The sequence below is a fragment of the Vanessa atalanta genome, chromosome 15 (genome assembly GCF_905147765.1).
Source record: "Vanessa atalanta chromosome 15, ilVanAtal1.2, whole genome shotgun sequence".
Classification (NCBI taxonomy): domain Eukaryota; kingdom Metazoa; phylum Arthropoda; class Insecta; order Lepidoptera; family Nymphalidae; genus Vanessa; species Vanessa atalanta.
The window spans coordinates 12,000,766-12,025,160 of NC_061885.1; the positions used below are offsets into that span (position 1 = coordinate 12,000,766).

General features: G+C 33.5%; 5 protein-coding genes across 7 annotated transcripts; 2 read left to right on the forward strand and 3 right to left on the reverse strand.

Annotated features, from left to right (window-relative positions):
* Positions 1-408: 408 nt before the first annotated feature.
* On the reverse strand, positions 409-4,173 carry LOC125069204 (mitotic checkpoint protein BUB3). The gene is made up of 5 exons (XM_047678607.1): positions 3,839-4,173; positions 3,473-3,697; positions 2,837-3,107; positions 2,420-2,552; positions 409-1,101 (listed from the first exon to the last, which is right to left on the reverse strand). The coding sequence occupies exons 1-5, from the start codon at positions 4,049-4,051 to the stop codon at positions 945-947; spliced, it is 999 nt and encodes a 332-aa protein (XP_047534563.1). The 5' UTR covers positions 4,052-4,173; the 3' UTR covers positions 409-944.
* A 409-nt stretch (positions 4,174-4,582) lies between these two features.
* On the forward strand, positions 4,583-12,162 carry LOC125069568 (brefeldin A-inhibited guanine nucleotide-exchange protein 1). Its single transcript, XM_047679094.1, has 3 exons — positions 4,583-4,944; positions 5,362-10,238; positions 11,455-12,162. Exons 1-3 carry the CDS (start codon positions 4,821-4,823, stop codon positions 11,593-11,595), a joined length of 5,142 nt encoding a protein of 1,713 aa, XP_047535050.1. The 5' UTR covers positions 4,583-4,820; the 3' UTR covers positions 11,596-12,162.
* LOC125069569 (actin-related protein 2/3 complex subunit 1A-B) lies at positions 12,088-13,719 on the reverse strand. Its single transcript, XM_047679095.1, has 3 exons — positions 13,522-13,719; positions 13,307-13,388; positions 12,088-13,220 (listed from the first exon to the last, which is right to left on the reverse strand). The coding sequence occupies exons 2-3, from the start codon at positions 13,377-13,379 to the stop codon at positions 12,178-12,180; spliced, it is 1,116 nt and encodes a 371-aa protein (XP_047535051.1). The 5' UTR covers positions 13,380-13,388; positions 13,522-13,719; the 3' UTR covers positions 12,088-12,177.
* Positions 13,720-14,102: 383 nt separating this feature from the next.
* Positions 14,103-15,841, forward strand: LOC125069319 (translin-associated protein X). The gene is made up of 4 exons (XM_047678769.1): positions 14,103-14,236; positions 14,310-14,535; positions 14,709-15,127; positions 15,637-15,841. Exons 1-4 carry the CDS (start codon positions 14,224-14,226, stop codon positions 15,819-15,821), a joined length of 843 nt encoding a protein of 280 aa, XP_047534725.1. The 5' UTR covers positions 14,103-14,223; the 3' UTR covers positions 15,822-15,841.
* A 120-nt stretch (positions 15,842-15,961) lies between these two features.
* On the reverse strand, positions 15,962-24,169 carry LOC125069339 (aprataxin and PNK-like factor). 3 transcript variants are annotated; one of them, XM_047678802.1, is made up of 8 exons: positions 23,974-24,169; positions 23,751-23,822; positions 23,355-23,670; positions 22,835-23,112; positions 17,486-17,571; positions 16,881-17,044; positions 16,263-16,417; positions 16,076-16,185 (listed from the first exon to the last, which is right to left on the reverse strand). In XM_047678802.1, exons 1-7 carry the CDS (start codon positions 24,067-24,069, stop codon positions 16,290-16,292), a joined length of 1,140 nt encoding a protein of 379 aa, XP_047534758.1. In that variant the 5' UTR covers positions 24,070-24,169; the 3' UTR covers positions 16,076-16,185; positions 16,263-16,289. The 3 variants fall into 3 exon arrangements, with proteins under 3 accessions (XP_047534756.1, XP_047534757.1, XP_047534758.1); XM_047678800.1 differs by lacking the exon at positions 16,263-16,417 and having other exon boundaries at positions 15,962-16,185; XM_047678801.1 differs by having other exon boundaries at positions 15,962-16,417.
* Positions 24,170-24,395: the final 226 nt, after the last annotated feature.

Genomic DNA, 24,395 nt, shown 5'->3' on the forward strand with positions numbered 1-24,395 from the left:
TCGATTTTATTTATATTTCATTACAAATTAACAAGATTCATGGCAATAGTCAAAAGGGTGTCCGGCTTTTTTACTCTAATGTCCGACCAAACTAGCTGGTCTGTCCGGCCTAAACCTAATAGGTTTGGGGACCTTACGCGCGTGTCTTGATTCCAAAAAGTCCTAAAGATCCTATTCTCGTCGCGCTCAGACTATACCAAATACTCATGACAGTAAGTGGAACGGTATAGAAGTTGATGTAGCGCTATCTAGTAGCAAGTCATATTGACAAGTATAAAAATCTCCGTGGAAGGCCATATGTACAACATGTTCCAACACACATCAACATATTTTTACATATATAAAAGATATAATTTCATGTTCCATCTAAACAAGTTGTAAGATAACTATTAAAATAAAAGAAGACACTTGAAAACTTATTATTTATTTCAAATATTCATCACTTAAAGCTAGATCACGGACCACACTATGTCTCAATCATTTCACTATCCCGATAGTGGCTTTATAGATAACACTCATTTTAAGCAACCTTGTCAAAGTAATTATAAGAACACACATATTTGTTTCAGCTACATTAGCTAGGAACTAGAGCATTTAATTTATAAATAACCTACTTCACAAAACAACTATTTAAACATATAAATGATACTAACATTGCTTTATATTACAGAATATTTCCTTGTACGTGCCTATTTCAATAATTCAAATATCAATAAATTATTTGAATTAATATAATCCTGTGGCCTGGTGCTTAAAGGCCAATATAAACAACCCTTACTTTTGGTTTGTTCATATAACGAATGCTTTTTTACGTAATATCGTTACACTTTCAGCACCAGACCATCGAATTATTCATAAATAATGTTTAAAACAAGAAAATATCAGATCGTTCGCTAACAACACTATCACTATAAAGCCACAGATCATCGGGACGAAGCTGTCACTCATTTTGGTTTAGTCTCCTGGTCGGTGACATATCGGATGTAGATTGTGTCCTCCGGCTTGGGCTCGTCGGCCTGGGTTTCGTCTAGTTGTGAGCAAGCAATTGCTAACGCTGAACCATCGTGAGAGAAGCTAAGGGATGAGACCGCTGTATTGTATCTGGAGGAAAAAAATATCATTTTTAACAATAGCCAACACTTATAATACATATTGTGAAAATGCATGATAGTTAGGAGACAGGTGGAGAGATAGATCTTGAATCAGGAACAAATTTCACGCTAAGATTTACTGGTTTCCAGGTCTTTCATACATGTTGTTTTAGTCAATCAAATATTATTTTTTAATATCCTACCAAAATGTAGCCTTATAAGTATCCAATAGTAATAACAAACTTTCGTCGAAATCTCTCACCGAATTTAGTTCAACACTAAATTATTCGGCCGTATTTCGTCGAAATTCTATATTCACGCAACATGCAAAAGAGTAAAAAGGTATTGGGGGTTCTAGCATGTAGTGGTAGATATACATATGTTGAACTTAAAATAACTAACACTTAAAATGTGCTTATAAGAGCTTACTTTAACGAAACATGTTAATTAAATTGATTAAACCAATAACTAAAATATAATATCAACAACTGTAACAACGTAAATTTTGTGGTCACTACTGTTTAATACTATGTTATAATTTTACTTTACCACTTTAGATAAAATAATAAATTCACATTTAGTATTTTTAGCATACAACACTAAATTATATTGTCACCAAACAATACAGTATCACAAATATATTTAACAAAGATAAAAAGATCACTAATATTTAACAAAAATATTAATCCTTTTGGATCACTCATTTTTAACACCACAACTTTATTCCACGAATAAATACTTGTTGAACTTGTTGACTTACATATGAACAACTATTAAGTCAGCAATCTTTTATAAATAGGTACTCTTATTTATATTATTACTTATATTTGTGTCTACTAATGAATTAAAATTAGTAGAACTACTGTACTGAACTGCAAGAATATTCTCTAAACTCACTGCAGAACAATCAAGAAAGGTGAATTCAATAATATTGACTATAATAATAATAGGATAAACTTATCAAAATAGCATATCATAGTTGATTTTCAACATTTCATAAGTGATAATGAAGTGAGTGCTTACAGAATAGGACTACTGATAGCCGATGAATATACAGTATTATGAAAGAATTTGATAAGTTTGAATAATGATGTTCAGTTGACTTATTGAAAAATTTGAAAAAAAAACGTTTTATATATCATTTAGGTTGGCGATCTGGGAAATGAGCCACCTAATGGTAAGTGGTCACCATATAAGATATAAGATGTTATGTCCCTCGTACCTGTAGTTACACTGGCTCATGCACCCTTCAAAGAGGAAAATAAAATATCAAGTATTGCTGTGTGTCAGTAGCATAATTTAAAAAAAAAGATTTATGAAATATTTACCTGTGGAATTGACAAAGCCTCTTCTTGTTAAATCCATCCCATATATTAACATACCCATCCGAGCCACCCGTAGCAAAAGTATTGTACACAGAGTGAAAACTTATTGCATTTACAGGATATATCTTTTCTAAGCCTGCAACATTTGAAAAGAACAATAGTTATTATATATATATAGTTTAATTTTGACTTGTTATAATTTTTTTTTTTATATATATATTTATCTGCATATAATTTTTACAGAAATGGATACTTTTACAGTAGTAAAAATATTTTGAAATATATATTTTTACTGTTTTGACAACTATTTAGATTTCAGCACTTAACATAATAGATGGCAACATCATTAACTAGTTTTTTTTTTCATTTTTACGACTGTACTAACTACTCGTACTAATATTTATTTAGAAGTATACATACCACCATCCTTAATTCTATGACACTTGAAGGCATATTTTTTCTTTTGTACTTCCGGGTTACTATCCAAGTACTCTACAGCAACTCTACCCTCTATTGAGCTCAGGACGTAGCCTTGCTTGTTGGGGAAAACCCTGATACATCTAGTTTGGTACTTGAGTGAGGATTCTCTTCTTTGATTCACATGGCCCATGTTTCGTACATCCCATACAAATATTTTACGACCTGATGTTCCTACTACAAATTTCTCACCAACAATACTCATTGTGTACACCTGAAATTATTTTAATTTTAATAAATACTTATCTGCCTAATTTAAATCCATACATATAATTTTAAGTTACACCGAAACAAACAGTTTTGTCTTTGGATTTTAAAATTAATCATAGCAAGTATAATTACATGACATTCTACATAAACATATCATATCTATATTTTTTTATTGAAAAGTGTGGTTATATAAAATCTTTATTTTTCACATCTACAAATATATTTCTTTGCTTCATTTCATTTGATTGGTAGAATATGTACATAACTCCAATAAATGTTTATGTTATTAATTATAGCTTTTATAAAAAAAAAAATAATTAAGTATCCAATTATATAAGTAAATAATAATAACTATATTTTTTTTCTAACTCTTTCATTTCCCTGGTTGTAAGTTCCAACACAGTTTGGAACTCTGCTATCCCACATCTTGATGGTGCCATCCCAGCTCCCTGTCAGGACTGCATTAACTTCATTGGCATACTCTACACATCTTATTGCACCCTTATGATCACCAAGTACAGTTTCACTGGTCGCGTTTAAGTCATACATCTTTAAGGTTTGATCCAGACCTCCACTATAGGAATGGACAGCATCCTGAAGATAAATTACGTAAATATTAAATTTCTTAAGCCGTAGTTATTTCGAACATCAAAATTACCAATATATTTATACATATATGATTGTAATCAAATATTCTGTTAGGTTAGAAAAGCGTGGAAGTAAACAAACACTTACTCTGAAACAAACATCAAGTACCGGGAGTTCGTGATTGTATTTATGCCGCTCAATGTTAGCCGACACATCGTATAACCTCACAGAACAGTCCCAAGATGATACTAATAGAAATTGATTTGATTTTGGTGCAAATTTTACACTGGATATAGCATCTTCGGGCAGACTCTTTAATTTAAATTCCGTGCGGGACTCCGCCACCCGCGTAACAGTCATTGTGGAAGCAATTTTGTTGGTTGTTACAAAGCGAGTCCAAAATAAAACAGCCCTTTATTTTAAATGATATTTGCAAATTGTTATTTTGTGTCAAAGAGACGGGCAGCGGGAGGCCATCACAAATTTCCAGTATGACAGATAATAAAAAATAGTAGTGTTGAGTTGATTTATTGCGTTAAGTTATTGAGTTGGTTGTGATAAAACAGAATATTTAATGAAAAATATTATTTCTTTTAAATAAAAAATAATAGCATGAAAAAATATCAAGTCATTAAATAGAATTTCCGCTTAACATTCTACTAAATAAATAATAATAAAGTAAAGTAAAGAAAGTAAGGGTAATAAAGTAACGACCACTATAAATTATCATTATCATTAATATTTTGTAATCATCATTTAAACAGTTTTAGTAATTCTAGGAATAGTTTTTGCATTTCTTTGTAATATAATTTAATTAGTAATTAACTTGAAAATAATTTGTCACAAAACTTCCAACAAAAATGGTAAAACTGAACACAGCTTTATAATTGACATGTTTGTGATGAGGTGTGAGTCGAGAGATCTCCGTTTCGCTGAAATGAATTCAATCAAATCGTTAGTTGCGTAAAGTTTTGTGATGTTACATTGTATTCTTAAGTAAATTGAAATTAATATTACCAATAAAATATACCAGTGCCTCAATGTGAACTATCTAAATGTCTACGAAGTCACCGCGCACATAAGTCGATTCCGATTGGAACGAATGGAGTGATTAACATATAAACTAACGATGCAAACCAATCTTAAAACTAAAGAAATGTTTATAGTCAGAGCTTTGGAAAAGATACTAGCCGATAAGGACATCAAACGATCCTATCACAGTCAATTGAAAAAGTCGTGCGAAGTAGCTTTAGGTAAGGCTCCATTTTGATATTTCCCATATAGTATAATATTGTGACATTTAATTTGTATAACTTTACTAATTAAGTTACATCTGGAAGCGCTGAAATCGTAAAAAGATCACAAGAAATGGTGATTGGGTTTTGACCTTGAAGACTAGTAGTGGGGATACCTACTTTGTATTATCATGTTGCTTTGCATAATAATTGGTAGAGAATAATGATTAACAATAAATGAGTAGATGGTCTCAATCAAGCATGACATTATTTTATCTGAAGTAGTAACTTGATGTGTAAATTTTTATGGCCAATTAGTAAAGTTTTTAAACTCAACTAGAAAGCAAGGATATTTGCATATTTTGCAATAAAATTAATATGCAATTTTATATTTTGATGATATGTGAAATTAACAATATTGGTTATTTGTTACAGAGGATATAAAAGCTGAATTAAAAAATGGGGGTCAAATTGAATCACCCGAAAGCCCAACATCTGGCACACTCCCTTTACCAAAAAATGATGCATCCAACATTATTACCGCAGAAAAATATTTCCTTCCCTTTGAATTGGCTTGCCAAAGCAAAGCATCTCGGATAGTTGTGACAGCTCTGGATTGCCTCCAGAAACTTATTGCTTATGGTCATCTCACTGGAAACATTCCTGATTCAACCACACCTCGCAAGCTCTTAATTGATAGAATAGTCGAAACCATTTGCAGTTGTTTCAATGGCCCTCAAACAGATGAAGGTGTCCAACTTCAAATAATCAAAGCCCTCCTAACTGTGATAACTAGCCAACATGTTGAAGTCCATGAAGGTACAGTGCTTTTGGCTGTCAGAACCTGTTATAATATTTATTTGGCAAGTAAAAATCTTATTAATCAAACAACTGCAAGAGCTACCCTAACTCAAATGTTAAATGTTATTTTTACTAAAATGGAAAACCAAGCTATTGAATCAGAAGCAAACAGCTCTAATCCTATTTGTGATAGTCACCATAAAATACCTAATGGAAATGTAATAATGGAGGAAACAGCCAATCAAGTCCACGAAGAAAGTAAAGAAATAACACCAGTAACTGAGGTTGTAGATGAGGTATTAGAAGCAAAAATGATAGCTCAGCAAATAGTTGATTCTGTTATTGATAATGCAGTTACAATTGCTACTAAGAAAACTACAGAAGAACATAGCCAAAGTGGTCCAGACAATAACGAAAATCCATCAGATTCACAAGATAGTGGCAGTGTTTCTCAAGAAAGCAATGGTCAAATTAATATTGAATCGACAATGACGAGAATTCCATCACAAGAGAGTGTTGATGTTGCGTCAGAAAATGATAATTCAGTGACAGCTAAGTTCACACATGTGTTACAAAAGGATGCTTTTCTTGTTTTTAGAGCTCTATGTAAACTTTCAATGAAACCTTTACCTGATGGTACACCTGACCCAAAATCACATGAATTGAGATCTAAAATTCTCTCCTTACATTTACTTTTGTCTATATTGCAAAATGCTGGTCCTGTTTTTAGAAATAATGAGATGTTTATAACTGCAATAAAGCAATATCTTTGTGTTGCTTTATCTAAAAATGGAGTCAGTTCTGTACCTGAAGTATTTGAACTTTCCCTAGCAATTTTCTTGGCCTTGCTACAAAATTTTAAAGTTCATTTAAAAAAGCAAATTGAAGTATTCTTTAAAGAAATTTTCATGAATATTTTAGAAACCACTAGCTCGTCATTTGAACATAAATGGATGGTAATTCAAGCTCTGACAAGAATATGTGGTGATGCCCAAAGTGTAGTTGATATTTATGTCAACTATGACTGTGATTTATCAGCAGCTAATCTATTTCAAAGGCTTGTTAATGATGTTTCTAAGATAGCTCAAGGAAGACAGGCTTTAGAACTTGGAGCGACACCTAATCAAGAAAAATCTATGAGAATTCGAGGACTAGAATGTCTTGTCTCCATATTAAAATGCATGGTAGAGTGGAGTAAAGAATTATACATCAATCCCAATATGCAAACTACATTAGGAGAACGACCAATTAAAGAGGATACAGATCGTCAAAGCATTAAATCACACGGCGGATCAAGCCTTAGTTTGGTTTCTACAGGATCCAGCAATATTGGGAATCGGGAAACCCTGGATTCACCAGAGCAATTTGAAGTTTTGAAACAGCAAAAAGAAGTTTGGGAAACAGGAATTGAGCTCTTTAATAGAAAACCAAAAAAAGGAGTTTCGTTTCTACAAGAGCAAGGCTTACTTGGCACATCAACTAAAGAAATAGCAGAATGGCTATTAACTGATGAAAGATTGGATAAAATATTTATTGGTGAGTATTTAGGTGAAAATGATGATCATTCCAAAGAAGTAATGTATGCATATGTTGATTCAATGAAATTTTCTAATATGGATATTGTTGCTGCGTTACGGCATTTCTTAGAAGGGTTTAGACTGCCCGGTGAAGCTCAAAAAATTGACAGATTGATGGAAAAATTTGCTGCTCGTTATTGTGAATGTAATCTTACTAATACATTATTTATGAGTGCTGATACTGTTTATGTATTAGCATTTTCCATTATAATGCTAACAACAGATTTGCACTCACCACAAGTGAAGACTAAAATGACAAAGGAACAATACATTAAGCTGAATAGTGGTATAAGCGACAATAACGACTTGCCGCGTGAGTATTTATCTCAAATTTATGACGAAATAGCAGGTCATGAAATTAAAATGAAAAACACAAATAAGCCTGGTAAACACATGATCTCTAACGAGAAAAAACGTAAACTGATATGGAATATGGAAATGGAGCAAATATCAACCGCAGCTAAGAATTTAATGGAGTCTGTTTCTCACGTACAAACTCATTTCACTACAGCTAAACATGTTGAGCACGTGCGACCCATGTTTAAAATGGCTTGGACACCTTTCCTTGCGGCTTTTTCCGTCGGGCTTCAAGATTGTGATGATCCAGAAATTGCTTCATTATGTTTAGATGGCATTCGATGCGCTATTCGAATAGCCTGTATTTTCCACATGTCACTTGAAAGAGATGCGTATGTTCAAGCACTAGCCCGCTTCACATTGCTAACGGCTAATTCACCTATTACTGAAATGAAAGCAAAAAATATTGACACTATCAAAACCCTCATAACTGTTGCACACACTGATGGTAATTATTTAGGCTATAGCTGGTTCGACGTAGTGAAATGCATTTCGCAATTAGAGTTGGCACAACTTATTGGAACAGGTGTAAGACCACAATTCTTGTCTGGATCAGGAATCAAACCTCAACCTGATTCTTTGAAATTCAGTCTCATGACATTGGATCCAAGTGTGAAGGAGCATATAGGCGAAACAAGCTCACAGAGTGTAGTTGTGGCAGTAGATAGAATATTCACAGGATCTACAAGGCTTGACGGTAATGCAATCGTTGATTTCGTCAAAGCTCTCTGTCAAGTATCATTAGATGAATTAAGTCATCCAACAAATCCACGAATGTTCTCTCTACAAAAAATTGTTGAAATATCCTATTATAATATGGGCAGAATTAGGCTGCAGTGGTCTAGGATATGGCAAGTGCTAGGTGACCACTTTAATAAAGTAGGCTGCAGTGCCAACGAAGATATATCATTTTTCGCAGTTGATTCCTTGAGGCAATTATCCATGAAATTCATTGAAAAGGGTGAATTCGCTAATTTCAAGTTCCAAAAAGATTTTTTGAGACCATTTGAACATATTATGAAGAAGAATAGCTCGCCGACAATAAGAGATATGGTTGTTAGATGCATCGCTCAAATGGTCAACTCGCAGGCACCGAACATAAAATCTGGTTGGAAAAACATATTTTCAGTATTTCATTTGGCAGCAAGTGACCAAGATGAAGCGATTGTCGACTTAGCATTCCAAACTACAGGCAAAATTATTACAGAACTGTATGAAAAACAGTTTCCCGCTATGATAGATTCCTTCCAAGATGCGGTAAAATGTTTGTCTGAATTTGCTTGTAATGCTAAATTCCCAGATACGTCCATGGAAGCTATAAGACTAGTCAGATCCTGTGCGTCAGCAGTGGGAACATCCCCACAGCTGTTTGCTGAACACGCCGGGCTCGAAGGAGAACAAGGTGCACCTGAGGTCGACAGGGTGTGGCTGCGTGGATGGTTTCCCCTTCTTTTTTCGCTATCATGTGTCGTAAGCCGTTGCAAACTTGACGTCCGCACTAGAGGATTAACTGTCCTCTTTGAAATTATTAAAACACATGGTGAATCATTCCGTCCTCATTGGTGGAGAGATCTATTTAATATTTTGTTTAGAATATTTGACAATATGAAGCTACCTGAACATCAGTTAGAGAAAAATGAATGGATGACTACAACTTGCAATCACGCGTTATATGCTATCGTCGATGTCTTCACGCAATATTTTGACATTCTTGGTTCGCTTTTGCTCGAACAACTTTATGCACAATTACATTGGTGCGTTCAGCAAGATAACGAACAACTGGCGAGATCAGGAACTAATTGTTTGGAAAATCTAGTCATATCGAATGGAACGAAATACGACGAAGAAACCTGGAACAAGACTTGTCAGATAATGCTAGATATATTTAACAGCACTTTACCTACTACATTACTTACATGGAAACCTGAGGAAGGTGAAGACGGTGAAACGCCTCAAGTTCGTCATGGCATATTAAAGAAGCCGCAAGGAGGAGATGAGGTGAAATCATCGAACCGGATTTTTAACAGTCTACTCATCAAGTGTGTAGTGCAGTTGGAACTTATTCAAACAATTGATAATATCGTATTTTATCCTGCTACTTCAAGGAAGGAAGATGCTGAAACATTAGCACTGGCTGCTGCTGAATTGACTGGTGGCACTCCAGGGACAGAGCAGGAATGTCAACGTGAAGAACAAGGCATGTACAGATTACTTAGCTCACCGCATTTACTACGACTCGTTGAATGTCTAATGTGCAGTCATCGATTTGCTAAAACCTTTAACACGAACAACGCGCAAAGAAATGTACTTTGGAAGGCGAATTTCAAGGGCTCAGTCAAACCTAACATGCTGAAACAGGAGACCCAGTCACTCGCTTGTGTGCTGCGAATATTGTTCAAGATGTACAGCGACGAAGCGCGTAGAAGTCACTGGCCGGCTGTACAAAAAAGCCTAATAACTATTTCTTGTGAAGCACTCGAATATTTTGGTTCGTTAACGAATGAAGCTCACAGAGACGCATGGACATCGATACTTCTTCTCATTCTTACAAGAATACTCAAGATGCCCGATGAACGAGTAAGTTTTTAATATTATTGAATTTTAATTAGATATTTGAACGGATTTCCAGAGCGAATATGGGTCAGTAAATATTACTTACGAAAAGAAACATTTCTCACCATTTCCCGTGGGTGACATATGACTCATCGTTATTGTTTTATTATTGTATCCTGTATGGGCATAGAAGTTGTTACTTATTAACATTGTAAAGATAATTCGTTAGAACATTTGATAGTTTATCTTTTGCCGTCTCAAAAAAAAATACAATGACCATAAATAAATAAATAGTAAACACGTATGACATCATAAGCTTACAAAAAATGAATAACAAATTCCTAACAAACAGTAAGCAAAGTTGCTGGTTACGGCATCGGTTCATTGAATAAAATATAATAGTCTTCCAAATTCGATTTCAACCGTAATCGAACGAATCAATTTATTATTCTATAACGATACGCCGTCTAACTGTTTCTATAAAATCGACGCTCCATAAATTAAAATTGTAGCTAACGATTATTATCATATCTACATGTTGTGAACTGATAAGATGAAACAGGATATCATTAAATACTTTACCGTAACTACACCGAAGTGTATACTTCAGATTAAATATAAAAATGTAGTTATAATAGTTCCTTTTTTAACACGATAAAAGCGACTCATTTATAAGAAACTCGAGACTTGCGATTAGGACATTGAACGTGTACTATCAATATTTTGAATGATGTTGATATTCTTATATGAATCATTTTACTAATCCTGTGATAAGCATTCCAATAATGTTTGACTATGCAGTGTTCTTCGCGCATGAATTCAGGAAATCTGTGATTTAGTTTTATAAAAAAAATAAAAAATAAACACTACTTATAAAATCTGTAATATATGTTTCCAAATCAGATAACATCATGAAATAAATATAATTATTAAATTTATACATCTCGCATGGGTAGTATTTCGCCTTATTTGATTTTATTTATCATGGTCTTCTGACCATGATAAGGAAGTATGAGAATAGAAAAATTTGGTTTACCTAATAGATTAAATAAGTGAAGGATTCTTCAGAATTAAAATCATAAAAATATCCAATATACTACACAAACATTGATAAATATAGTTTGAAATAGTTTCGAAACCTACTGGTCTATGGGAAAACCCCAGCACAGCTTACGAACTTAACCTTATAGTTAATCTCAGGAGAATTGAAATTTCAGTAATTTTTCTTTGTCATTTACAGTTTGCGGCGCACGTATCGAGCTACTACCCAGTGCTCTGTGAAATAACTTGCTTCGACCTCAAGCCGGAGCTGCGGTCGGTGCTCAGACGAGTATTCATTCGCATCGGACCAGTTTTCAATATTATCTCTAACACGCAATAAATTGCTTATTATTTACAAACGAAATGGCCTTATAGTTTAGTAGGTTAAAGTATGACTTTGATGTTAATATAACTATTTATAAAGACGAGCTGACCTCTATGGGAAAATATACAATAATCTGTTATAAGCTAAAGTCCCTAGAAGGAGGTATGTCTATCGATGAATAAAAAACATTTGTTAATTTCATAAATTTTTAATGTTATGACAGCATCAGTACTTCAGTAGTATTAAAAGTGATCTATTATACATAGAGTGTAGTAGTCTTATTGTCTAATTTATATAAATTATTTGATTATCAAAGTTAAAATTTAAATTGTATAATAAAAATCATAGATGTTGTAACTATTATAGTTTATTCTGTATATTTGAAGTTTTTACAATATGGGGAGCTGAATTAACTCACCACGGATCGCTTTGTGTTTTCTTTCTTGCTAGACTGATCAAACTGTGATTGTGATGTATTTCACAGCTTTCCATGCCCTTTCATTTTCTAATTGAGTGGTTTCAGAACTCAAAAGCAAACTGATTATATTATCACTTATTAAATAAATAAAATGATACATTTAGCTTATGTGTTTTCTTTTAGTGAATCCTCAGATCCTCGAGTGACTCGATAGACCTGAGGTCCCAAGTGACTAGCTGACCATCTAATCCTGAAGTACTAAACTTGACAGCATCTGCCTTAGTTCCTTTGTAAAGATTAATGCAAGTTATAGCATTTTGGTGGATAGAATCCAAATACGTGTCACTTGTCTCGATACGAGCTTGACGATCTAACGACTGGAACTTCTTCATGGCAGACAAACCTCCTGATTCTTTTCTCTGAGTATTGTCTAATTTGGCAACAAATTTAATTTCATCACCATCATGGCAGTAAAGTAAAGGAATGCAGCTATGTCCTGCCACAATGAGGGTATTGTTAGATATCCAAATACACCCCAAAAATGGCAAGTATTCAGTCTTGAGTTTAATTACAGTTTTGCCTTGAGTAGCATCAGCAACATTGATGGAACTATCATGTCCCACCCAAGCCACTTTATTACCATCAGCAGAAAAAGACACACTGTGTACCCAGCCACTTCCAGCCGAAGGGAACTCGGCTAATAGCTGGCCCAAGGGAAGCTTGGAGCCCCAAACATTAGGTCCAGGTTGGTCTTCGATATCCTTTATATAAGCAGAGAATACCCTGACTTTAAAATCAGTAGATCCAGCCACTAGAAGGATATTATTCGGATGCCAGTCCAGAGTAGTCACAGTGGAACGAATAGGTTTTTTGATGTGCTTAGATACCCACCAATTATTCTCTTTCTCAAAGTAGCAGATGGAGATCAATCGAGCCCCTGAACCAACTGCAAACTTATTTTCCATCGGGGACCACTTTACGCACGTAGCGGCGCGATTAATGCGCAGTAAAACAAGAGTTGTAGTCCACTTTCCATCATCTCCTTGAGTCCAAACATAAGCATTACGGTCAACAGAGCAAGTGACAATTCTATTGGTGTTAGGAGCCCAATCTATACCCATCACTCTCATATCATGTTCGACAAGATTGTCTGTCTGCTTCCACTCACTTCCTTCTTTCTGATATATATGGACTTCATTGTTGTTGGGCGAGAAAGCTATTTCTGTAAAAAGAGAAACATATATTAAATTCACACTTGTCATTTAGAAGCTATTGCTGTTTATTATAATCGAAACAGTCAATACTCACGGTTCCTATCCTTATTCCAAGCATGACATGTTATCGGAGCGCATGAGTCACCGAATGTGAGGGTTTGAGACATGGTGGAAACCTAAAAATTTTACAATAAGAAGTTTTACAATATATAACAAGAAATGAATGAATGAACAAAAGATATGGATCAGTGAATCTTATATGAATTTCTAGTTTACACGTAATTTAAATCTCTTAAGTATAATACTTACCCGATAAATCTGATGTTGAAAGTAAAAAGAAATTACTTGAAATTCGCGGACTCTGGGCAGTCAACACGAATTTCTTATGCAAATAATGAACAAGTATTAATAAAAGAAAATCTCAAAGTATATTTTAACTATAATTTTTTTCTGTAAATAGTAAACCGAATACCGACCACACAGCAACAAGAATGTGACAAGTGACAACTTGACGATAACCATATGAAGTGTATAATTTTTTTTATAAAATGTCAAGTTGGGTTTGTATCAAAGGATAATTAAACAGCTTAACTGTATAATTTATACAAAATGGAAATTTCATTCAGAATTTTAAAAACTAAATTATTTTTTTGAAACTGAGGTTGACTAGTAAATAGGAAATACAAATCTCTTTTGAACGGCTTGTAATAACAGTTCTAAGGCTATGAGATCCAATAATCTAAATGCACAAGAGAATGAAGAATAATTTTAACATTTCAAATGTTAGGGGCCGAAAAATATTTAAAAAAAAAACTAGGTATAAGGAATAACAAACGAAAGAGCACTGACAATTTGACAACTCTGACAAACTGTTTGTCACTGTCAATTAAATTATTGTCATTTATCTATGTATACTAAATAGTTGCTCAAGTAAATAAATAATACTTAAAGAGCTTCTAATATTGTGCTTAAAGACAAATAAATCAAATTATATAAATAATCATTTAAACCATGTCTGGACGAGGTACATTAGTCAGTTTGAATTATATATTCATATTTAATTTGTGTTGTTTGTACTAAATATCACGTTTTTGTAGGTAAATATCGTGGTAATCGGCAAAGGCATTCCCAAACGACATTATCCAATGTAGCAAAAGAGGCAGCTATATCTTTGCCAGCAGATAGTCCAGTTTTGGCGATGTTTAAAGACGCAGCTTTGAAACTAAATGATCGTCAAGACAGACACGAGAGACTGGTTAAACTCTCTAGGGATATAACCATTGAAAGCAAGAGAATAATATTCCTCTTACATTCTGCTATTACGTAGGTTTGACTATTGTCATTGAAAATATACTCTTCTAACAAAAAGATTGAACTCATTAATCATCTATTTCTATGTTATTTCTAATTTTTTGGCATAAATATGAAATCTTAACTTTTTATAAAAACTACTGGGCAAACTACATTGATTTAACTGATTAATTTTTCTTTTTTAGTGAAGAAGCTGCAGAAAAAGCTGTTAAAGAAGCAAAGGAACGCCTTGAAAAGCTTACCAAAGGACCAATAAAGAGTATTGGTTTAGAACTTGAAAACATACCAGCTTACTTGCATTCCCGAGCAGTCACGGCAGGGTTGCAAGAATTTATTGAAGCTAGGACTTTCTGCTCTTTAATGGAGAGCAAAGTGATAATCACATGGTCAGAAGTACAGAAGGAATTTCAGTATGTGATAAAAGAAGGAGATGAAGATGAGAGGGTTGTTGCCACATTGTTAACTCAAACGGACTACATGCTCGGTATTGCTGATCTCACTGGGGAATTGATGCGAAAAGCAATCAATTCAATATCAAGTGGTGAGAGCCAGGCATGCTTTCATGCTTGTCAGGTTGTGAGAGATCTATACACTGGATATTTAGGTATACAACAATTTATTTTTACATATATAGCTTATATTATTATTATAAATATAAGGAAAGTTTTGACATCACATTTTTTTATGGAACATATTTAGTATGTTATGTGTAATTTGTAAGTCTTGTTTTATTACTAAAGAGATTTTTTGTATACAAAATGTTTATGATATTGATGATAGTATGAATTTTGCTTTTGCCAGATTGTCTTTGTCAGACTATGTTAAATAAACTCAAACTCACCTATAAATTATGCCCACCCAGAAAGATTACAAATGAGCTATCATGTTTCAAAAACCTTCTTAAAAACCTGTATATATTTAATAGTAACAAAGGCTATGCATAAATTCCCCTCTATTTGTAGCAAAGAACTGATTATAAATTCAGTTATACTATATGATCCATACATATAAAATAGATAAATAAAACACTATTCACAGATGAAATCAATTTACTTCATCACGCTTTGTCCCTATAGTTAATAATTTAGATTTTCATTTGTGTATAAATTTCAGGACTGTTTTGCATGGGTAAAGAGCTAGCTCGTAAGATGTCCACAACTCGCAACAATGTTGCTAAGGTGGAGGCAGCAGTGTATGCTTTAAGAGTGCGGGGCGGGGAGGCTCCTCCATTGTTGTTGCTGCCGGTCAAACCTGAGTGGGAAACAATCGAGCACTCAGATGATGAAGGATTTTATTAAATTATACATCTTTGACTATAAAAAAATAGTTTTTTTTTTGTCTCTCAATAATTTTGACTTAATACGAAATACTAATTTCTACGAAAATAGAATAAACTTGCATAAAATAATAAGTATATTATTGTTAAAAAAAATACGCATAAAAGAAAATAATTTTATTTAACAAATTAAGCATCTTCTGAATAATCAAGACTGTCAGGCTCCCATTCGTCCGATTCGTCTGTACCATACGGATCGGGTTCAGTATCTGAGCCGGTATCACTCCAATTTTCCTTCTGAACCGTTCTTCGAATCCTCTTCCCCGTCACTATATTTTGAACTGGCAACACATCGGGAACATTTTTCTTTGGTCTTTTTTTCTGACCTGTTAGACAATTTCTTCACTTGAATAATAAAAATCCATTTATAAAACGATTTATTTATTGTTCAGGAACATGATAACTATAATATATTACAAGTGCAACTTAATTAGAATTCGTAATCGTAATCGACGCTATCACCATCGGTATCTTCCACTTGAAAATGATCATCGTAAAAATTAACTGTCTGTGCATTTATGAAGAATACATTGCCACGTCGTTCCACGACTTGCATACCTAAAAAAGAGAAAAAAAATAAAGTCCACACTTTTCCCAAACCAGGACATATTCGGTTTTTATTGTGTGGCAGACCAAGCGTATTGATAGTGACGTTATAACTACATCATATAAAATCGAAATGTGACAAGTCTTGATTTCATAAAATTTCACTAACATTTCTTTGAAACATATATTTCCCTCGCCAAAACTGTTTTTTTATTTTATTTAAATAAAATAAATTTAATCATTAATGTTACTTTACATCTATAGCAAAATTTGTCAATGTTTCTAACCAAGAAAGAAAGAAAGACTACAGTGGCGTGCACTTGGAGAGGCCTATGTGCAGCAGTGGACGAATGCGGGCTGATGTTCGTGTGTGTGTGTGTGTTTCTAACCACACAATACTACAATTCTTATGAAGTAAGTGACTAAAGTAATTAATAATAAGTTCTGGCAGGACAGAATGGTGGCCGCGGCGTACCTGGCCGGGGCGGCGGCAGCGTGCCCGGCGGGTGGTCGTGGCAGCGCCAGTGGCGCGGGTCGGGCTTGCGGCACGCGGCGCCGTACGGGCACGCGCCGCGCTCGCCCGCGCCCCAGTCCGCGTCGCGCGGGTGGCTGAACTGCGCCAGGTGCTGCGGGTTCCGTCTGAGAACGGACATTGTTACACTACCGTGACCTAGCCCAAGAGTATTCATATAAAACGGACAACTTTTAATACTAGAAAATTATATGTTTTGTTTTATCTATGCTAAGAAGTATTTTTTCTTGGTGGTAGGGCTCTGTGCAAGCAAGTCTGGGTAGGTACCACCCACTCATCAGATATTCGACCGCCTAACGACAGTACTCAGTATTTTTGTGTTCCTCTTTGAAGAGTGAGTGAGCCAGTGTAACTACAGGCACAAGGAACATAACATTTGAGTTCCCAAGGTTCGTGGCGCATTAGTGATGTAAGGAATGGTAAATATTTCTTACAACGCCATTGTCTATGGGCGGTGGTGACCACTTACCATCGGGTGGCCCATAAGCCCATCTGCAAACCAAAAAATAAATAAATTTATATATTTTTTAATTATGACAATTACACACCTGTAACAATTCACACCATATATACACCTTTCCCTCGGTCGATTTGGCTTATCTTTTGCAGCACCATCATTTATATTTGCACCAGCCTATAAAAAAGACAAATATTTTTTTTTTTTTTAAATATGTTATTTTTTAATTAAAACATTTTCCTTATATTCTTATATATCTATATATTCCTTATATTATCTTGGTTTACTTGGCTCATTCAAAATTTTAATCAAGTTTATGGTTTTTCACTATGGCAATCTAGTAATCGTTATTTCTATTTATAAAAGTTCCAACCTATTTTTTATTTATATATTAAAAATGATTTTAATATAAAAAATAACTAAAAACAAAATAATGTAACTGTTAAAGATTATTTTCTTCAGGATAATACTATCGGGATCATACGATCCTGATAAGAGTCCGATCCGACTACGTATAACTAAAGTATCTACTTAATAAAATTTTAAAATGATTGACTAACATACAACAAAGCCAAAGCTTGTAAGCCGAAAGTATTTTACAAAATTCTAAACCCACCCGAATGAAGTTAAATAAGGGATGAAAGTTTGAACGAATATTCGTATTTTATAATGTTACGAATATGGAAATCGGTAATGAGTTAAAGATCGTAGTATCCGCGGATCACGACAAAAAGGAAATTAAATACACTAAAAAAATGTTAAAATACCGATTCTATATTACTTAGGGCGCATTTTCATTGGTCGATAAGGCCCGCATTCGGGGTGCGGGAGATTTCTGTAACGCATGCCATAGGGCCCGCAAAGAGTTTATCGTTTTCACTGGTCGTCAGAGCCCGCATACGGGGTGCGGGTGATTTCTATAACGCATGCGATAAGGCCCGCATGCGGGGAGCCATTTTCACTGGTCGTTAGAGCCCGCATTTGAAGTGCGAGAGAATTAGGTACCTACAGTTTGGCAGTGGGTTTTGAGATAAGCAGACGTACTCGCCATGGATCAACAATTATTGCTTTGTGGAGCAATTTTGTCTGTTTGCGGAAAAAAGAAATTAATAACTTCTTTGAAGAAAAAGAAAAAGAGATTTTGTATGCGAAATTTACTTAAAAGTAGAAAGATGCACGGCGCTTCTAATACGTTGTGTGCGAACTTGAATCCGGCATTGGAATGTGATGTAGATCATGATAATTTTTTCAGAATACCTAAAAACTTATTTGAGGATTTATTGAGAAAGGTAGAAAAAAGAATTGAAAAAAAAGACACATCATTTCGTGAGGCTCTTCCTGCACGATTAAAATTTGAGGTCACCTTACGTTATTTAGCTACTGGAGATTCTTACAAAAGTTTATATTACTTATTTCGTGTGTCCATTATGAGCAGTTTTATACCAGAAGTGTGTGACGCTCTCTATGATGCACTGGCAGATTATATAAAAGTAAGTACATATAAATATAAAAATAGTAAATAATATTAAGATTATAAAGTAAATGTTTATTTAAATTTTGCAATATTCTTACAAATTTGTACGTTTCGAAGTTTTAATTACGTTACGTACGTACGTACGTTAAGAAGTTTTAATTGAGCAGAATACACTTCCGGTCACCTAATGCGTACCACCCTTTTTTATGGACACCAATTTATTGAACTACATTGAAATGCCGTTTTCGGAGTGTTATGGGCAGAAACAACAAATTAGGTTACAAAATATTGTTTTCAAATGTACGTTCTTAGAAATAGTTTTATTTGAAAGAAAGAAAGAAATTTTCTTCTCTTCTTTCGAAAAATCTTTAGAAAAATCTTTCTTTCTTTCTTTCAAATAGTTTTATTTCATTTTTTTTCATTTTTTCATTTGATAACCAAAAATGTATCGTTTTCCTCCGATGTACGGATATTGTGTACAACCATCTCTAAATATTGACTAACAAAATATTTCTTTATTGTTATTAGTTTCAAATTTCAATGTCTGGTGGATTACAAAGTGGTTCGATTTTGGTGTCCGCGACTGTAGTAATCATTTAATCAATATCAAATAATTAAATGAAATAAAAATGCCTTACAGGCAAATAGATGTTGCATAATTATAAATAATATATAAAATTGCTTCATATGTTTGTGAAACTGATGTTGAAATCGTCTTCATAGTTAGATAAATTAGACACAGATGCGGAACTTAAATATCCTGCATTTTCTGGATCATAGGTATTGGACGTCGAGGTACCATAGGACAACAACGAAGATTTGGTTTGCTATCTCAATGCTTTTAATTGAATTTCCGATAAAGCCTTTTGAATATCTGTTTTTGCAATAATTGAAAACTCGCGTGGCAATGTACGTAAAGTCGAGGCTATATATCTCCCAAAAATGTCGAATTCATCTTCTTTATTTTGTAGTAACGATGTTGTATTTTTAGTAACATTCTCGGCAATTTTATTTATTTTGTCAATGGCTTCGTGTACCTCGTCCTGTCTTTTATTTGATTTGCCCCTTTTCTTCGTTGCTAGTTTTGATGGCACAGTGAATGTAGATGAAGACGTTTCGGTTAGTTCTTGAACTCGATTTTCAATAATTTCATCCGCATCATTTGAGTTTTCTTCTCTATCATTCTCTTCTAATACCGTATTATTATTTTCGAAGTCAACAGTATCAGTAGCTATTTCCGAATTTTCCGAATCGATCTGTAAATAAAAAATATTCATGATTATATGTTCTTTTTTCAGGTCCCAAACACAGAACAAAAAAAGATGGATATAAAAACTGGATTTCAGTTAAAGTGGAATTTTCCTGGATGTATTGGGGCAATTGATGGTAAACATATAAACTTGCGAGCTCCAGCCTGTAGTGGATCTGAGTTCTATAATTATAAAAAAACTTTTAGCATTGTTTTACTAGCTTGTGTCGATGATGATTATTCATTCACTTATATTGATATTGGAGCAAAGGGCAGATATTCTGACGGCGGAGTTTTTAGTAATTGTTCTTTAAAACGAGCAATTGATGACGGTAGTCTGAATATTCCAGCAGAAAGTGTTATTGTTGCGGATGCTGCATTCCCGCTTCAAAATAATATAATGAAACCATACCCGGGAAATAATCTAACGACACGGCAAAAAAATTTTAATTACCGTCTTTCAAGGGCTCGGCGAATTGTAGAAAATGCGTTCGGTATATTGGCAAGCCGATTTCGAATTTTTGAAAAACCAATAGCCAACAACGTCAAGAATACCATAAAAATAACAAGGACATCTTGCGCGCTTCATAATTGGCTAAGAAAAAATGATTCTAATTATCTTGAACCTGGACTTGCGGATTTTGAAGATATCTCTACTGGTATAACAATTAATGGCTCCTGGAGACAAGTACCTCTTCGAAACTTCGAGAACATGGGAGAAGATAATACCTTAACTGAAAATGGGACAACAATTCAGGATAGATTCGCTGATTACTTCAGTAGTGAAGGTGTAGTGCCGTGGCAAACAAGATTTATTCACTAACATTCCGGAACAATTTGAGGGTAGACTGCACTAGGGACAGCGCCGCGGCAGAACCCACTATGCTCCGCGGCACTTGTTCTTTAATAATACACTTCTCATGAAAAAAACGAAACATTTCGATTTTTATTTAACTTATGATAATAAAACAAATTGAAGTACCTATATAAAAAAAATATATTTGAATTGGATCATCAATTCATTAACATTTTTAATTGAACACCTCAAAGGTATCACTACTAACCTAAACACACATTTTTTCAGTAATCTTTAAAAAACAAACTCGCGAGGTGTTTTTTTATGAGAAGTGTATTAGATTGTCTCGTGTTACTCCAAAAAATGTCTAAATAATAAAATATAAAAAAAAATAGTGATATTTTATATAATATTATATTTCTTAAAAATATATATTAAATAACCTACTTAATTAGGATTGTCTTTGGTAACATAAATAAAGTTTGTATACTTACATTTGAAAATGTCTTCTCTTTATTTTTAAATGCTCTTAAAAATCCATCGGCAATTGAAAACCATGACACCTTCGGTTTATAAACAGAATCTCGGTCGCTTCCGGATCGAGTGCTCTTTTAAATTTTTTTTAATTCTTGATAGTACGATGACCTTAAATTTTTAATTTTTTTTGGTATATCTTTGTCTGAGATGCCACTAATGTTTAACTTTTCCGCAATTTGTTTGTACGCACTTTGTCTTGCGTCATGATTTTTATACAAAGCACTCGTTACGTTCCACAAACATTCGTAGTCTCGATAGATCTCTACGAGTTTTAGCATTTGTGAATCCGAAAACCGTTCAGCCATTTTGCTCCCACGCTGCGTAAATAAACAGCGTTAATAATATAAATAATGCGCGTAGTATTGATGACGTCTAATGAATGACTGAACGGAGGCGAGTCACCGCATGCTTTGTATCGACCGAGTTATCGACTGACTAGTTTCATTGGTCGTTATCCCGAATGCGGATATCACCCGCACACGTTTAATCGACCGAGTTATCGACCAGTGGATTTCATTGGTTGTTAGCTCGCATGCGGGTACTCCCCGCAATCGGGCTAACTACCGACTTATCGACCAATGAAAATGCGCCTTTACTTTCTATAAATGACTACTAAGACTATAATTATTTTATTGCAAAATATTCAATAGTTCGTCGGGCCTGTTTAACAATGGCGATAAACACGAGAACAACACTAGAGGACCAAATAATCATTACAGCGTATTATCAAGGCTCATGCGGAACTGATTTTTTTTTTTCAAAATATGACGTTGCTTGTTTTTCCCGCACATTTACGTGCTACATCCCGCAATTACGTTGACGGCTTTCCTGTATAGCTCGCACTAGTGAGTCTAGTCAAATTCCAAAAATAATGCGATATTATATTTTTGAGATGAAATACTACATCGTCCATTTAATATCACTTAAAAGTATTGATTTAAGATTTTTTGCTCAAAATAATAAATATAATGATATTTTAATTAATGTTTAACCAAACATTACAATTTTTTGTTGGCTAACAGGCACAAAAAACAATTGATTATTAGTTATTTAAATCTACATAAAATTTAATTTTGTCAAATAATTATTTTATATTTGTCGCAAATAATCTTCGTAAAATCACGAGCATAGCTATGTAGGCTACCTGCATGTTTCGATTCAGTTGAATTGCTGAAAATACGTTTCTAATGCCGTTAAAAGTAAACAACCAACATACTTTCTAGTTTTAAAGGGTGTATGAACATTATGCAAAAGTATAAAAAAAAATAAAAATTTTAAAACTCGTAATATTGCGATTTTAGCCGTTTAAGGGTTATATGACAAGATTTAAATAGAGGTGCCGCCTCGAAACAGCTAGGTTTGGTAAAAAATTTTTTATTATTACCGCAAGATCACTAGGTCCAGGTTTTACGTCATCAGGATCTACTTTCACTGTCACATTTTCAGTTTTAACCTTTTTCACATCACCACTGTCTGGACTGTGTGATCGTTTTATTGATGGACTTTTATTATTTGACTCGTCATCATTTCCTACTTTTTGTTCATTTGATTGATTTTGTGAATTTGACAAACCAGACCCACTGACTTCAGGTTGAACTGACTCATTATCCTTTGATACTGTTATATGTTGATTTATTTGGATGGTGTTTTCATTATGTGTACCTTGAATGAAAAAAAAACATCACTTTCTGAAAGATTAGGTTGTAAAGTGAGTGAGCAATATTTATCTATATTCCAATGTCTAATAAGGTCACAGTAGACCCAACATTGGGTGGGAAATATGCAGAAAGTGTTTGATTATACAAAATATTATAATAATTAAATGAATTTAAATTTATTTGTATATAAAACAATTGAAGCCTGAATCTCACAACATATTAACTTCAACTTTAGGAATTACTTACTTAACAAGGAAGGTGACTCTGGTCGACTGTTATTATCACCGTTAGAGCCACCTGAACCATCAATATTAACTTTATTCAAATTTATTGTGTTACTTTCGCTAGGGACAGCTTCCATCAGCACATATTCTTCTGTATTTTTTTCTGATTCAGTCTTGCCCGAATCCTCACCATCTGGGCAATAAATTACTTCATACCAAAAATCATCAGGCAAGAGACCAAATCGATCTCCATTATTTAGTGTTTTAGAAGATCCAAGTTGTAAAATTTCTATTGCTTTTGAATCTTTTAGTTTAAAAAAGCAAGGATTTAGATGCAACTAAAAAAAAAATACTATTAAAATAATTCTAAAATTTTTACATTTCATAATTGAAATAAAGTATTACATTTTATTCTTACCGCTTTTATAGTAATTGTTTCATCGCCTACTAACAATTCTCCATGTTCATGCGATATACGTTTATCGTTGCACTGTTAAACACAAATTGATTTCTGAATATTAATCTTTTTGCATTAGGAAAAATATTCATGACAATTAAAATTAATTTTATAATTATATGCGCAAAACATATATCAATTCTTAATTTACTGTACGTTAATAATAAAACAAAATATGACTCACATCTAGAAGTTTTCCTCTTCCTACAATGTGTTCACCGTGCCCTAACTGAACTTTAGTACAATTAGAGGCATCAATTCTTATTAACTTTATAGTCATTTTAGGACTTAATCTTTATAATATTCTACTTCTAATTTCAAGTAGCTATGTATCAATCTCAACATTAAGTATCAACTGTCAACAATAACAAAGTGTGACAAAAAATAACTTATTTTTTATTAATTTGATAACTGATTGTCAAACTATAAAAACGTCATACAAACGTCATAAGTATTAAAAATATGTAAACAAATAAATTTTAAATAATTAATTATAGTTTACCCAAAATTAAAATATATTTATTAAACAAAAAGCTTTAGTAAAATATAAAACTATAACAAGTCAACTTATTACGATAAATATCTAAATATTTATTTACATTATAC